This window comes from Fulmarus glacialis, unplaced genomic scaffold (genome assembly GCF_000690835.1).
Source record: "Fulmarus glacialis isolate BGI_N327 unplaced genomic scaffold, ASM69083v1 scaffold36549, whole genome shotgun sequence".
Classification (NCBI taxonomy): Eukaryota; Metazoa; Chordata; class Aves; order Procellariiformes; family Procellariidae; genus Fulmarus; species Fulmarus glacialis.
Window position 1 is genome coordinate 32,091 of NW_009235873.1, and position 14,861 is coordinate 46,951.

At 41.1% G+C, this 14,861-nt stretch overlaps 1 protein-coding gene across 1 annotated transcript; it reads left to right on the forward strand.

The window, feature by feature from the left end:
- Positions 1-4,863: 4,863 nt before the first annotated feature.
- On the forward strand, positions 4,864-13,281 carry VAMP2 (vesicle-associated membrane protein 2 (synaptobrevin 2); the record flags this gene model as incomplete). Its single annotated transcript, XM_009586180.1, has 4 exons — positions 4,864-4,978; positions 8,292-8,450; positions 10,470-10,521; positions 12,712-13,281. Coding segments are annotated over 4 exons (343 nt in total), but the record flags the coding sequence as incomplete, so codon positions are not given.
- Between the last annotated feature and the right edge of the window lie 1,580 nt (positions 13,282-14,861).

The following is a 14,861-nucleotide window of genomic DNA, read 5'->3' on the forward strand; positions in this document are numbered from 1 at the left end:
TACTGACATCTGTAGTCACTAAAGTAGTGTATGAATTTGCATTTGTAGCTAATTCTAATAATTGGTTTAGAGTTAAATGTCAAGAGTACAGAGCTATGGAAGTGTTCTGATTTATTTTACAATTAAATACAGGGCTTTTGGGGATGGTGGGGGTTTTTTTTTTTTAAATGCCTTTGGAACCACAGACTGTCAAACCCCACTTACGCAGTCAAGCCCAAATGCGCAAATGCCTTTTGAAGACGTCCAAATGGCAGAACAGTATCTTAAATATACATAAGTTTGGTTACAACAGTAAATATTTACTACAGAAATATGGTACCTGGACAGTAAAAAAATAAAGAGGAAGAGAGGCACTGCAATTTTATGTTTTATTTGAACAACAGGGAAAAGGGTCTGAGGAAAGAGGAATCAAACTGGGATTCGTAGAAAATTGCCTCCTTCATTTCCTTTTTATACGGATCATTAGTCAAATCTTCTGCTGCATTGATGCACTTTCACTGCCCCCTCCTCTGAGCTTTGCCAGCTGATACCAGCTAAAGCTGTCTGATGTAATTCTCACTTTCCTTGTGCTGTAACCTTTAACTGTGTGTTTCTCACTATTTAAGTCTGACAGGTAGAAAATAATTCCTGCTATTAGAAATAGGTTGTGAGCTTTGATTTGGAGTCAGTAGCTGACGAAGAGGGGAGCAGAAGGATGGCAATGAAGAAGCCTGGGCTGCTTTGCCACAGGCTTCCTGTGCCACTGAGCAAGTCACTTAATCTCCCTCTACCTGTTTCCCAGCCATATGCAGGGATAATAGCTTTTCCTTAGCTTATTGCAGTGTTGTTAGGATAAAGACTTTGAAGGGATTAGGTTCCGTAGCTGGAGGCTTTAAAAGCACTTTGGATGGATAAAACAAGTTGCTGAAAGCAGCTATCGAGGTCCTAATGTAAACTGTATCAAAGTCACAGTGGTGGCCTGGCATCCTCCTGGTATTCACATTGTGTATCTCCCTTCCGTAGTCTGGCTAACACAAAGAATTTCTCCTATATAACTCACACATATGAACAAAAATCGAAGTATGTGTCACGCAGCTTCCCAAAATGTTAAATACACAGTCATCCTTAATGTTCTTTTAGCCAGTGCTGAAATGGAAAACAGTAACACTGGCTATCTCCAATTCTCTCTTAATTAGAGTTGCAGCTCCCTTTAAGTGTTAGAGCTAAGTAGCAAATTGCTTCCCAAATATCCAGGTGAGACGAGAAATCTCTTAGTCATGATTTTGACCTACCAGTTTCAGGCCCAATAAGTAACCAGAAGAACTGAGGATGTCTGAGTCAGCTGAGACCATTTTACTGAATCACTAGCACAGTCCCCAAATGTTTCTTTATAGGTGGCTGCATACGTACACCGATCCAGCACCTACTTTCAATCAGTCAGATTGCTCATGTGCTAACTGAAGCAAAATCTGGCATGGTGGGGGGTGAGGATGTAACTAATGTTATATAAAGAGCAATCTAACTGCCAAGGCTCTATGTGTGTGTTACTGTTGTCCTCAAGAAAGTGTACTCATCACTTTTCCAGAGTGTACCCCAGGGCTCTGACATTGCACAGTGGTTGCCATTTAAGAATATTTGCTAGGGATTTATACCCTTTTTCATCAAAAATAATAGAGCTTTGTCCCCCTTTCAAAATTAATTTGACCTGTTTTTGGGTGTGAAGATTCTCAGCCCTTACCTCTCAATGGTAACTTTTTTCCTTTTCCTAAAAAAAAAAAAGTACACAAGTCTGATGGCTAAGGGCCCAGCGATGGAGCTTTTATTTGAATTTTTGCATTCTTTTGTAGCTCCCAAAAATCATGCCAGGCCATGATAAATTGAACTTTAAAGTTGTGATGCTTCATGTATTTCAAAAGAAAGCCTCTCTAACGTAATGCTAATGTTTTGCATAAATTTCTTTGAATAATGCTTCTGAGAAATTGTAAGCTGATATGACACAGTACAGAGGCAATAATAGAAGAATTATGTAAAGGTAGGCTGGACTTTCATTCTAGCATTTTTGCGCTAAGACATCCCGAAGAATATCGGTGCTTTCTAGTGATGTAGGCCTTCAATTCCCTTCTTTACTAGAAAACTTAGGTTCAAAGACAAACTCTTAATAGACGCCTTATGGGGCTGGAACCACATTACCTCACAGAGGTACTGCCTTCTGCTGCTGCCCAGCCAGGATGGTTTCTACAGAGCTCAAACAATGGTAGGGCTGAACCAGAAGCATGGAGACCCGTCTGTCCAGTTCTGAAGTGCCTTGGGAGGCTGTTTTGTCTATTTTGGATGTAACATGCTGCCTAATGTCGAGAGAGGGCTCATGCCTTGTTAACCTGCAGGATGTGCAGGTGGCATTAAAGCTACATGTTTAAGGACTGACTTCCTAAAGCCTGTTTGGGAACCTGTGCTGTCCCCTCTACAGCGGGTGCTGCATGTCTTCTGATCAGCACTCCTCTGCTTGCGGCAGCTCGTTGCTCTGACCCACGAGGTCGTGAGCGAGGCAGCTGCTCTTACTGTGTAAGGAGAGCACAACTCCAGAGACAAAAGGTTTGGAAAGACTAGCACTGCCGGCAGCACCCAGCTCTGGTTACTCTTGTATTAGATTTTATGTATTTAATTAAGATGGATATGTTAATTACAAGCTTGCTGTACCTTAGCATAAAGATTGTCATCTCTCTTTGGTAGTTACAGTAACTCCTGCTGGATCATCAGGGCAGCTGTAAAAACACCCATTCTTCCCATCCATTCCTCCCTTACACAGGGAGCAGAGAAATCCCAGGAAATACAGTTGAAACCAAATTAGATGGCAGCAAGGATGCTGGAAGAGAACAAACTGGGAAGTGTCTAGACCAAATAATTTTAAGGACAGCTTGTGAGGTGCAAAAAAGATGAAAATTACTGGGCAAAAAACGTATATGGCAGAGCACTGAACTTTTGAGTTATCACTCAGCTTTGACCAAGAACACCACTGCACTTACAAGCTATGCTTACTAGAGAAAACATGTGGCCAAGAAAAACAGTTCTTCTCATGAGCTTCCCTTCTGTGGTGTTAGCAGTGCATAGCTCAAGAGGGGAGGTCTGTTAACATTTGTAGTAGTGAACAGTGTGACACAATGTTTCCACAGAAAAAATTCTGCTTGTGTTGATTGGGAAAAAGCCTATTTACTTCCTTGACTGCAAAGAAATTTCACAATTTCAATTTTAGCACTGTTGTTGTACCGGGAACTCCCTTTGAAGTTGTTAATGCTCCAGGGAGATCTTGTTTTGTGTTGTTTGAGTCTGATACACATTATAGTCAGATTTTGATCCTTTGTGACAACAGCATAAACTCAGAATAAATCCTGTTGGGTCCCTGCCCACAGCCTTTCAATGGAGTAATTCCGTTGCAGGTGGCAGCAGCATCTGGTCTTTTATGTTTTTAATAGTGGCTGTAAGGTCCTCAAAGGATGAGCAATTTGTGTACGGCTCAAGTTCTTTTCTTTCAACTAAAGCTTGATAATGACGTTCTCACCCACAGTTAAAAAAAAAGAAGTGTAAAATACAGCAGTGCTCCGGGTCTGCGAACAGCTGCTCCATCACTGGGAGTCTGTGAAGGTCAGCATTACCTGTAGGGATCTCAGCCCACAGGCGATACTGTCAAACTGAATTTTGCAGCTTAAGGTACCTTTGGGGAACTAACTTTAGTGCCCCTAGGCACTTTGACAGTGTATTAATGGGGCCATAATTCCAGCAGCATTAATCAGACCCCAGGATGTAAAAGGGAATGATTCACAGAGAAACAGTGTGTTCTCTCAGTCTGTCACTGTGGGAAGGCATTGGTAATGCATGAGTGGGACTGTGATATTTTTCAGTTCACATGCTTAGGGATTTCCTCTGCAGCTTCAGGAAGGGTTTTATTTCTCTGCAGGAAGAAGAGACAGGGGTCCCTTGAGAGGAAAGGTAAGGTTTCACAGGTCAAAGTGTGGATGTGAAGAACAACTGGCTAAGGTTGAAGGACCCTGTTTAGGCCGGCAGGGTGACTTGCCGGCACAAGCTCGTGTACTGAGACAGACCGATCTGTTGTTGGATTTTAAGGGACTGTTGTTTTGTCTTTTGTTTTAAAGCAAGCTGGGGAAAGCCAATGTTGATGCTTAAGAAAAGAGCTGATGCACAGGAGATCAGGGCTCTGTTCACAGTATTGCTGCAAATATTCATCCAGGGTCCATGGCAGATGTTCAAGCCCAGCCAGCTGCTCTGGTGGGGCATTTGGTGACCGCTGGTGGGGTGGTTAAGCATTGCTGAATACCTGAGATGACTAACGCCATGCTGTGTGCAATTCTCACCCCCACTTTCTCCTCCATTTCTTTCTCCTCTCCTTTTGTTTATCTTTACTTGGTTAGCTTCCAGCCAAACACTGAGGAGCAGGAGAGTGCATCATTCAGCATATTGAGGAGGAAAGCAGGGTCACAGCCCTGACTCCTATAGCATCAACACAAAATACCCGTAGCAGAGTCTGTTTCCTTAGGGGGAGGGACATAGGCTCTGCCCTGCTAGTCAGGCCTGTGATCAGTTTGGCCATTGGCCTAAGTTAGGCTAGATAATCTGAATTGCTTTCTGTTTAAAAAGGCAGCAAGGGAGGGGAAGAGTTTGATATGGTCCTATCAAGAAATAGTGTGAAAACTAATTGCAGTATGGGAGGGAATGGGATACCAGGGCTGTGATCCAGGAATGGAAAATGTGGGCTGTGAGACAATGGAAAACCTTTTAAGAGATACGTACTTTTGACTTGTTCCAGAAAAGGGGTAGTGAACAAGTGAAGATGGTTTCAGGCACTTTTTACGTTTTCTGTTTTTGATCTAGGTCTGCTCCAGCTCCTACCCAAGGTCCCACCAGTGCTGGGGCTGCAGGGCCACCTCCTGCTACCAACGTGTCAAGCAACAAACGGCTACAGCAGACACAAGCCCGGGTGGATGAGGTAAGTGGCTCTAGGTAATTTGTTGCTCACCGCAAGGGTGCTGATGTGATTTTTTTTTTTTTTTTTTTTTCTTTAAGATGCTTTCCTCTGTAGTGATCCAGCAACTCCTGCTTGTCTGAAGGTAGTGGATCTAGGAAATGAGGTTTACTAAAGGATGGCATTTATGAGGAGGCAGATAGTACAAGAGAGATCCTGAGTATGAACATCCTTGAACCAGCAGCGCTTCTGCAGAATAAACGTGGGCATTGGTGCCAATTCAGAAATTCATCCCAATCAGTCAGGTTAGGAGGAAATGTCATAGTGGAACCAGCTCTTCTAATGTGTTCCTGCTTTCCTAAAGGTTAGATGCTAATCTCACAGGCTGTTTCACAGGGACAGACCATTGGCTTCTCATAGATAGATTCAAGCCATGAGAATTGTACAGCTGAGGGCTGTGTTCATTAGCCAGAGCTCTGTTGATTAATCATCACAATTTATTCCCAAAGAAAGGCACCCACACATGATGTCGTAACAGCATCTTCAACAGATCCCCACTCCTTTTGTTGGTCTTGGAGGACCACATGCCCGTTCCAGCATGGATCCTTAAATTCTTGTAGCATACAGACTGCCCCGCCACCTCGGCTGTAATGTCAGTGTCCATTTAACTGCTGTGATAATGGGAATAAGCGAGCATACCACCGCTCGTGGGTGTAGTCCCCGAGCGTACCAGCAGTACAGTAGCAGCTGTAACATCCTTGCACACCTGCTGTGCAGATTTGTGTGCTGGGTATTAAGTATGGAGTTTTGCTAAACCCCTACAAAGACTTAAGTAACTAATTACTTACTGTCCATGGGGAAGTGGCCAGGGCTTGTGTGATTCTTTAATGCCAATTCAATAAAATACACATTAGAAAATAGCTATTTACATGCATAAAGGCCTCTATTTTCAAAAGCTCCAGGTATGCTTTAAAAATAGTAGAGAAGACTTCACAACATCCAACTGAAATGCATTTCTTAAAATGAATTAAACACACCTGTCAAATTGAGGTTTGTCTTTTTGAGAACTTTTTCTTTGCTGAAGATCTGAAACAGGGTCTTTCTGGCCTCCTCATTGCTGATGCTCGGAGCTGATCACAGGAACATCCTCTGGCTGCAGAAATGTCTGCAGAAATTTCTAGGCCCAGTTCTCTCATTATCACTGATTTTCACATCACACTAACTTCATTGACGTTAGTGGAGTGTCTCTTGCAGTGGGAAAGGAATATTATATTTCAGTTTTTGTCTTGGGTCAAAATAATGAAATAAACTTCTTGTCCTGAACATGCTACATTATGATGGTGCTGTAATTGTTTATGTGAGCTACAGCAAAAGTAATTGTCCCTAGAAGATGAAAAATAATTGCTAGTTATTGTCTAAAATGAGTGATGCAGGTCAGATACATAGGGCTCTTCAAGCAGATCAATAGAGATTGCTCCAGTGAGGCTAGTGAACCCCCGCGTTGTGTTTAAGATACTCTGTATTCTGAGACTTTTCACTCAAGCCCATGCACGTCTGTCTTCTTGTGAAGCATGATGATGTAATTTTGGCAGAACTCTTACCCAGTATGAGGGGACAATGAGTAGCTCTTGGATTTGAGGATTATGCATGTGATAATCAGGGTCCACGTTTTTTTCGCCTCCTGCTTGAGAGGGAGGCTGAGGTTGGTATGGGTTTTGAGTGGACAGCACATGGTCAGCAGATACTTGTTTAATAGGGAAATCACAGTATAAGAATAGCCAAGGGAGAAAAATGCCACTGGGCTTTCAGTACTGTGAAGTCACTGTGGTGAAACTGGTTTATAGCACCTAAGGATCTGATCTCCTAAGCATTGCTTTGACCTTCCTACTAGATCTTTCCTGATTGTTTTTCTTTCCTGTCTTGTGGGAAACTAATCTGTAGGTGGCACCAAACACCACAGCACAGCACTACACTCTGGCTATTCTGCTCCAAGTGCTGTTCTGCACAGCACTTCAGACCCAAACCCAAAACTCAGCAACGCAATCATGACTTTGCTTAAGAGAAAATTTTTGGTCTTAGTAAAATGACTGACATTTTTAATGCTGATATCATATCAATGCTGATATAGTATTTCAGCTATATCCATGTTGGGTTTTCCCCTCTGATTTCTCTAGGCATTCTAGAGCTTATTTTCTAAGGCACAGGTCTTGTTTTTAGTCTAGACAAACATTTATTTATTTGACAAAAATGCAGTCTCGTTTGGACGAGTGTTCACTGCAGTCAGGTTAAATTCAATAAATAGTTCTGGGCAAAAAAAAGGAGAGAATGGGTAGGAAATGTTACAGTATTTTGTTTCAGCATTTTCAAATAGTTTAAAATTTTTACTATGAAACGTTGTACCAAGACAAAATTCAGCTAAATACTAGCTGAGAAATGAAAAAAAAAAAGTTTTTTAAATTTGATATGAAGTTAATGCTTGAAAGGTTTTGGTTTGGAAAAGCAAGTAAGAAAATTTGGGTTGATCAAAACATTTGATTTTGTTTTAGGTTTGGTAGATAAGTGTAACATTTACATTAGTGATGAATTTGTACAGGATTTTTCTTTAGAGTTATTGGCTTGCTAGAAGAGGATTTTCGTCTAACTCAAAAATATATGCATGAGCGTCCTTACCTATTGTGTGCTGGCTGCGCACACTTTTTTTGCTGAGGCTGTGCAATGAGGTGGCATGAGCTCCCTGCTACGCTTCAGGCTGAATTTTCTCAGATAAAATTTTCTTCTCCTCCACTTTCAAGCAGGACTTCAAATTATGGCTGGAAAGTCATCTTGTCCGAGAAAGATCTGCAGAATGAGTAAATTCCTTCGTCAGGAAATGCATATAGTTCCCTTTAAAGTCATCTTTATCTAGCCAATTTCTCTAGTTCAGGTAAGGAAATTATATTAAATGTATAAGAAAAATAATGGCTTCGTCTTAGTGATGACCAGGCAAACATCAGCCAAACTGTAGCAGAGGTACTGGTCTCCATCAGTTTTTCATATCTATAGTGAAGTAGCTAGTTGTAGGCTGAGAGAAATCAAAAGCTTCAATGAAACTAATTACGGTATTTCATAACGTCCCTTTACTTTTTACCTTTAAGGGCATCTGAGCACGGTATAACTATGTTCATCTTGTTCTCACTGTGTCTGTTTCCATAGGCATGGGTTTTGACGCACTGTCCAGGTAATTGCCATCACAGACCATGATGGCAAATGGCTGGTATCAGTATGAGATGTGACATTCTAGAGTGTGACCTTCGGCTTTACTGTGTGTGGAGTCTAACGTGAGGCTGTGCCTTTGCAGGTGGTAGATATCATGAGAATGAATGTGGACAAGGTGCTAGAAAGAGACCAGAAGCTATCAGAGCTTGACAACCGGGCAGATGCATTGCAAGCAGGTGCCTCACAATTTGAAACCAGTGCAGCCAAACTGAAGAGAAAATACTGGTGGAAAAATTGCAAGGTAAGGAATATAAATTCTTGTTAAGAATCACTTCATGGCAGACATTACTTTCGCTTGCATTTAATGGGACTTTGCTTGCAGGATGACATCTCTAAGTGGTCTCTTCTTGTCACGGGGAGAAAGAGATGCCTTGCCCTCGAGGCTCCAGGATAATAAGTCAAGCAACTTTGATTTTTACCAGAACCTATTCTCTAGATAATTTCTGCAGTATATAAAATGTAGATACAAATTTTGATGCTTCAGTCAGTGCCTGCAGATAGGGATGGGAGAGCATTCTGTGTTAATTCATGTCAGTTCCCTGTGTGAACCATAAAACCTGAACAGGTGTAGTGAATTCTAGTAGTGGAAGAAAAGAAGCTTTTTCTTTGTGGGAGATCATCAGCCTCTTGATCTTTCTTCAGGATGGTAAATTACCAAAAAAATACTTCGTTCCACAAACCATGGTGAGAAGTGAGGAAATAGTCTCTTTTAAAGAGGGGCAGATTAGGATAGAGCAGGACTTTAATCAACCAGCTCTCTCCTCTGCCATCTTCAAAGTCTCATCCTTTCCCGTGAGCAGAGGGAACCTCACTCTCCTTTGCTTTTTCATACCTCCTCCAGGATTTGTGTTTTCTGGACCTAGAAACTTCAGCTCCTCTTATCCATATAATTCCCCATATCCTTGCTTCTTTCTACTCATGCACCGCCAACACATGAACACTATGCCAAAAGTTCAGCTTCATTTCCGTTTCTCTTCAATACCATCTTTGCTGCTGATCATTCATGTCCACCCAAATAAAACCACCTGTTCCCAAAGGAGAATCTGGTATCTCTTACCAGTCTGTTGCCTGCTTTGTCTCTTCAATTCACAGTGCTATGAAATGTAAAGCAAGGCAAAATATTCTGGGTAAACTACATGCACAAACACTCCAGAAATAAGTGGATCTAGATAGAAATTCAACTGAGCAGTTCCTCTGGGCCTCTTCTCGCTGTTGCCCAGTTGCTTTGCCTGACAGTGCAGGAAGCAGGGCTTTTGGGAGCTACAGGCACAGATTTTGAGTTAGGTTCACCCATGCTGACTGCAGTCATCACAATGACCTACACTACACTAGACCTTCAAACGTAGCCTCATTCTCCCTTCCTCATTGTCCTTTCCTGCTTTACCCTGACAAACAGAATCCCCCTGTCCTTCCTCTGGCTCCTAAATTCTGGAAGGAGGGGGAAAAATAAATAAATCTCCTGCAAGCCAGTGGCTGGCTCTGTCCTCCAGACATATGTTGGGAGGAATGAAGGCCTTGATTTGACATGTCCACGTTTGTTGTTTTTGAGTCTTTCTATTCTCACTGGGGTAATGATGGGAATTGGACTGCAGCATCTCTGGTGGCCTGTTTAGCATTCAGCAAGTCTCACATGCGGGCCTCTACCCCATACAACTCAGTGCTGGTATGGTCTGCGCACAGCTGGCTCTGATGTATCTGTTCTTGTGGGAACAGACTTCAACTTTGCGATGAGCTATTTCCAGGCTAACACACTGGAAACCGTGCTGGCTAGCATGGGCTATCTCTCTTAACAGCACAAGTACACAAAGCCAGCACAAATAGCTGATAGTCATTAGACATCTTCAGCTGTCTCTTCCCTGACTATGGGAATGTGGTGAAAAGTGATCATGTTACTCCAGTATAAAGTGGTACATGGCCATGTGTGAATCCAGCCACTTAAATCACCTCTGGAGTTGTTTTACTTTGGAAGTTTACTTTTTCTTTACTTTACTGCTGGAAATGGACGAAGTTGGTCACTGCATCTTAGCTGATGGGCAAGAACTTGCTGGCTTTGACAAGAGGCTATGTGCATTGCTGGTGGTCAGCTGTTCCTAAAACTGACACTAAATTTGGGGCTTAAACAAGTCTGTTGCAATGAGTCCGCGAGAATTAAAAATGCAGGGAATGAGCCACTAAGTAAAAGCAAAAAAACTAAGGGGTTAATGTCTTTCATGTGAAAACCTGACTTTCTCTTTTTTTTCTCATAACTTTCTTTTTACAGATGATGATCATCCTTGGTGTAGTATGCGCAGTCATTCTCATTATAATTATAAGTGAGTAATTAATTTTCTCTTTTGTTTATGATCTCAATAGCTCCGTGACTTACGAAGTGCTGATGTATTAAAAAACAAAACAAAACAAAAAATGGATAGAAAATATTTAAACTGATTAATTTGTGAAATTCCCCTTCTAGTGTCATGCTGTTATAGTGAGAATTGTGTAAACTCTCTGGACGCTTATATAGATAGAATTTGTTGACATTTATTGTATTTTACATTAGCATGTTACATAACTTTCCCTAGGATTACAGACTCTCCCTTTTCATGTTCATATAAATTTTTATGCAGTCTCAGTTATCTTCCTTTCATTACAACCAGTAATGAAACTGGTGTTTTCTAGTGAGAACAGTAATGCTTGAATTACCTCGTGCCTATAAAAAGAGGGTGAAGGCCCAAAGGCAAACGGGCCTTTTTAAAGCACGATTTTTTAAAAGCATGTAGGTGCCTAGTTCCCACCAAATCAGCTGGAATTTGAGATGTTGGTGCTTCTGAAAATCCCTTTGCATCTTGAATACCTAAATATTGTTAAAAGATGGCCCAAAGTCTTACTGATTTCTTGTCTTGAAAGGTCATCTCATTCCACACATTTGTTATAGGAGAGATAGCATATGAATGAATAATAGCAGTCGTGCTGATTGGGAGTCAGGGATCTTGTAATGACAGGAACTGGACATTTTATTTATGTAACCTCTGTGTTAACAACAGCCGTTATGTGACATAACTGTAATATGGCATTAACTCCTAAAAGGGAGATTTCTTGAGTTAGACAATCCAGCTAGTAACCCAGAAGAGATTCACCAGGAGGCTAGACTGTGGATGTGAATTAATTCCCAGCTCTCAAATTACATGCCTTATATTCATCATGTTTCCATTTTCCCCTGTTGCTTCTGTAAAGAAGGCTTACAGAATCACCTGTAAACATGACTAAATGGATTGAGATACATGTGGCAGTTTATTAGTCTTATGAACGCTGCCACCAGAGTGACCCAGAATAATTCTAGGGTTTCGTAACACTGATACAGCAAGAATGGGAAATGGCTAGATATTAATTAACTATATTAACTGCGTACTCAAGGCAACTGGCTTCAAGGGAAAGACGGGCCTTTGTTCTGCAGTCTAGTGCAGCAACCTGGGAAGACGTGCAGCCATTGAATTGATTGCTGTGTATATATGCGTCATTGAGCGTTATGTGTATCTTAACAAGAAAGTAAAAAGCAGACAAGATAGCTCATAATTTCTCCTTAGAAGTTAAGCCTGAAATTATATGTAAGTAATAACATTGTTTCCCTCCTGGTTTTAAATGTTGGATGCCTGTTCTGGTAAGTTGAAAAATAGAAATAGCAAGTTTGACATGGCTTAGGTTGGGTTCAGGATTATTTAATCACAAACTTCAGTGTCACATCATCAAACCCAGGTCGTGACTCACCATGGTGAGATCTAGTGCAAGTTTGGTGAGATTTATATGTATTTAAGGTCTGGATCTTAAATTATTTTTTCAGTCTATTTGATCCTTCTGTAATAGTACCTAAAGGTTGCAGCTTCGGGAAGGACCCTGTGTATTGAACTCAATGATGTATTTATTTACGGTAGCTCTCAAGCATATGTTTAAATCCGGTTGACATCAAGCGTCCAAGTGCTGCCACAGACAAGGCCTGCATGGATTCTACAGTCACTGATTTGAATTGGAACAAGATCATACCCTCCATGCAGGGCTGGCTATAGATGCAGATAAATTGGGTAGTTCCTCAGTGCAACAAGCTACCATGGGTGGTGAAATGGCCCAAGCCAGGCTTCCTACCAGCCTAATAGTGGGGCCCTGGAAAAGCAGGCTGGCTCCCTGCTGAAGGAAGAGTTACAACATGTGGGACTGTAGGTGATGCTGGAACTGGGGATGGTGGCTAATATCACCATCAGTCCTTGCCCTTTCTATCTTTTGAGCCGCAGTTTCCCCTGCTTTCCATGCCAGTTCTCCTCTGAACCCCTTTTGACATGGAAGGAGCAGCCCCATTCCAGCCAGAAGGCATATTGTGTGCAAGACATGTCATGCTCTTTCAGCAAAGGTGTGCTGAAGGTGTTTCCCATCCTCTGTTAGCACACACTTCTGTGAGATAAAGCGCAACAGTAACTCTCTAATAACTGTTGGTTTATGTATTTTTTTTTTTTCCCTTCTGCTTCCTTTCCCAGTTTATTTCTCCACTTGAAAAAGCGAAGAAGGAAGACTTGGCACAACTTTGTTCATATCAACCAATGATATCAGTGTTCCTTTGTTGAACTCCGCTTCTTAATTCCCGGTCTCTCGGGATTTTTGCTTGTAATAACCCATAAGCATTCAGTGTGGTGTGTTCTGGAATTCTGTTGTTTCCACAAGAAACTGTACCAGCTAAATACTGCCAAGTAGTTCCATACACTGTCTTATCACTGTGTCTTAAAATGTGTACGCACTGACCTTCAGAAACTGTAGTATATGAAAAGCATCCTAAACATCTCAGAATCAGAGAATGCAGCTATGGGGAAGCTCCTGCTTAAAGCGACACTGTCAGGTGGATTGGACCCAAACGTAAGGTTGCAGCAAACATTAGGGCCAAAATTCTCAATCTGAGCACCTAAAGTTGGATGGCAAAATCCACTATATCAGATGTAACTTTTTGAGGTAGTGAGTATCCACTACTCCCATTGAAGAGAGTGGTACTTAGAAGTATTCATGTAAGACATCTTATTTCAATTTAGCCAACAACACACAGATTTTTTGAGATTAGTTGTAGTACCCACGTCTAAAAACATTGCCTGCAGAAAATAAATAGGACTGGATTATCATCTTTTATGGATTTAAATTTTTCCTTATGGGGTGTTCTGTACAACCAGGATGGCCTCAATATGAAAGTGAGAAAAAAACCTGTATGACAACCAAAAAAGCATTAGCTAGCACAATCTTGAAAAAGCCCAGTGAAATGCAAAAATGGTAATACAATCATCATAAATGACCAAGATACAGACTTTTGCTAAAAACTCAAAGCGCTGTTTGTCAGACTTCATGGGACTCCCTTGAATGCCAATCGCCAATACTTACAGCCCTAACTTAAAGCACATGAACAACTTTGATGATGTCTGTGGCTTCCCAGCACAATTGTAGGAAGCTACCTCTGCACCATTTTGCAGAAATGGTCCCCACTGTGAGGACCATTCAAAAATCGGGAAGAAGAAGGTATGGGTAAATAGAGGGAACAGTGGAGAGAGGCCGAGAAAGGGAAGGGTGCCTAGCAAAGCTTTCCTGGAGAAGAGGAAGGCACAGAAACACTGTTTTTGTGGTAGTGTTAATAGGCTTTTTAAAAATTTAATTTAATTTCTGTGTGTATATAGTTCATAAACTATAGTGTTGTCTTTGTAAAGTGCTCAGCTGAGATATTTTTCATACTCAATTAGTTTAAACTAACATTTGATGTAATTAAGAGAAATTATATATTGCAGTTTGAGAGAAAGTTCTTGTATGCTGTTGTTGTAGGGTTTCTCCCAAATGTTGAATTCCTTGTTTTTTCTTTTTTAAACATTTAATAGTTTAATCATAGATAACCAAACTAAAAATGAATTATGAAATTTTGAGCCAGGAAATTCTGAAGGGGTCTTTTTAGGATAACTCCTTCAGAATTTCTAAGAAGAATTCATAGAATTTAAAAAAAAATTTTTTTAGGGTTTTTTTTTGTCTGCAAGTTAATTAGGGCATATAATGGTGATAATAGTAGTGCAAATATTCCCACTGTGGAGCATCTCTCTTGACAGGGTCTTAGATTAAAAAAACAGAGACCCAGACCAGCTCGTTGCAGTGGAGGTATATACAAATTGTGCTTAAGTAAAATTTTGCAGAGAGAATAAGCAATGATCAGTTGAAAGGTTCCAGTTGCATTTTTTTCCCTATATATTTATTACTTCATATTCACATGTACTGTTTCATATCATTAAATAGTAAGCAGCCACAGTCTTAATGAAACTTAATTTTCAAAGTTACTAATGTGCTACTGGACTCCCTGGTATGCACTGTTCACTTCAGTCCTTTAGCTGAGTAAGTACATAAACAATTCTAAAATCCTCACGGGCCAGCCAGAAAACTGTGCTGTCATGAAGGGCCTGACTCCATGAGGTGCCACAACTGAATACTATGTATAATTGAGCCTTCGCTGGAAAAGGAATAAGCCGTCCAACTTCAGGACCCTTTTTAAACTACTAAGATATTTGGCTAGCTGATATGAAAGAATTATCTTCTAAGAGTGAGACCCTGCCACCCATACCCATGTTGAGCATGGCTTGATCCTCGCAGGGATTCTCTACAGGAATGCTGAAAG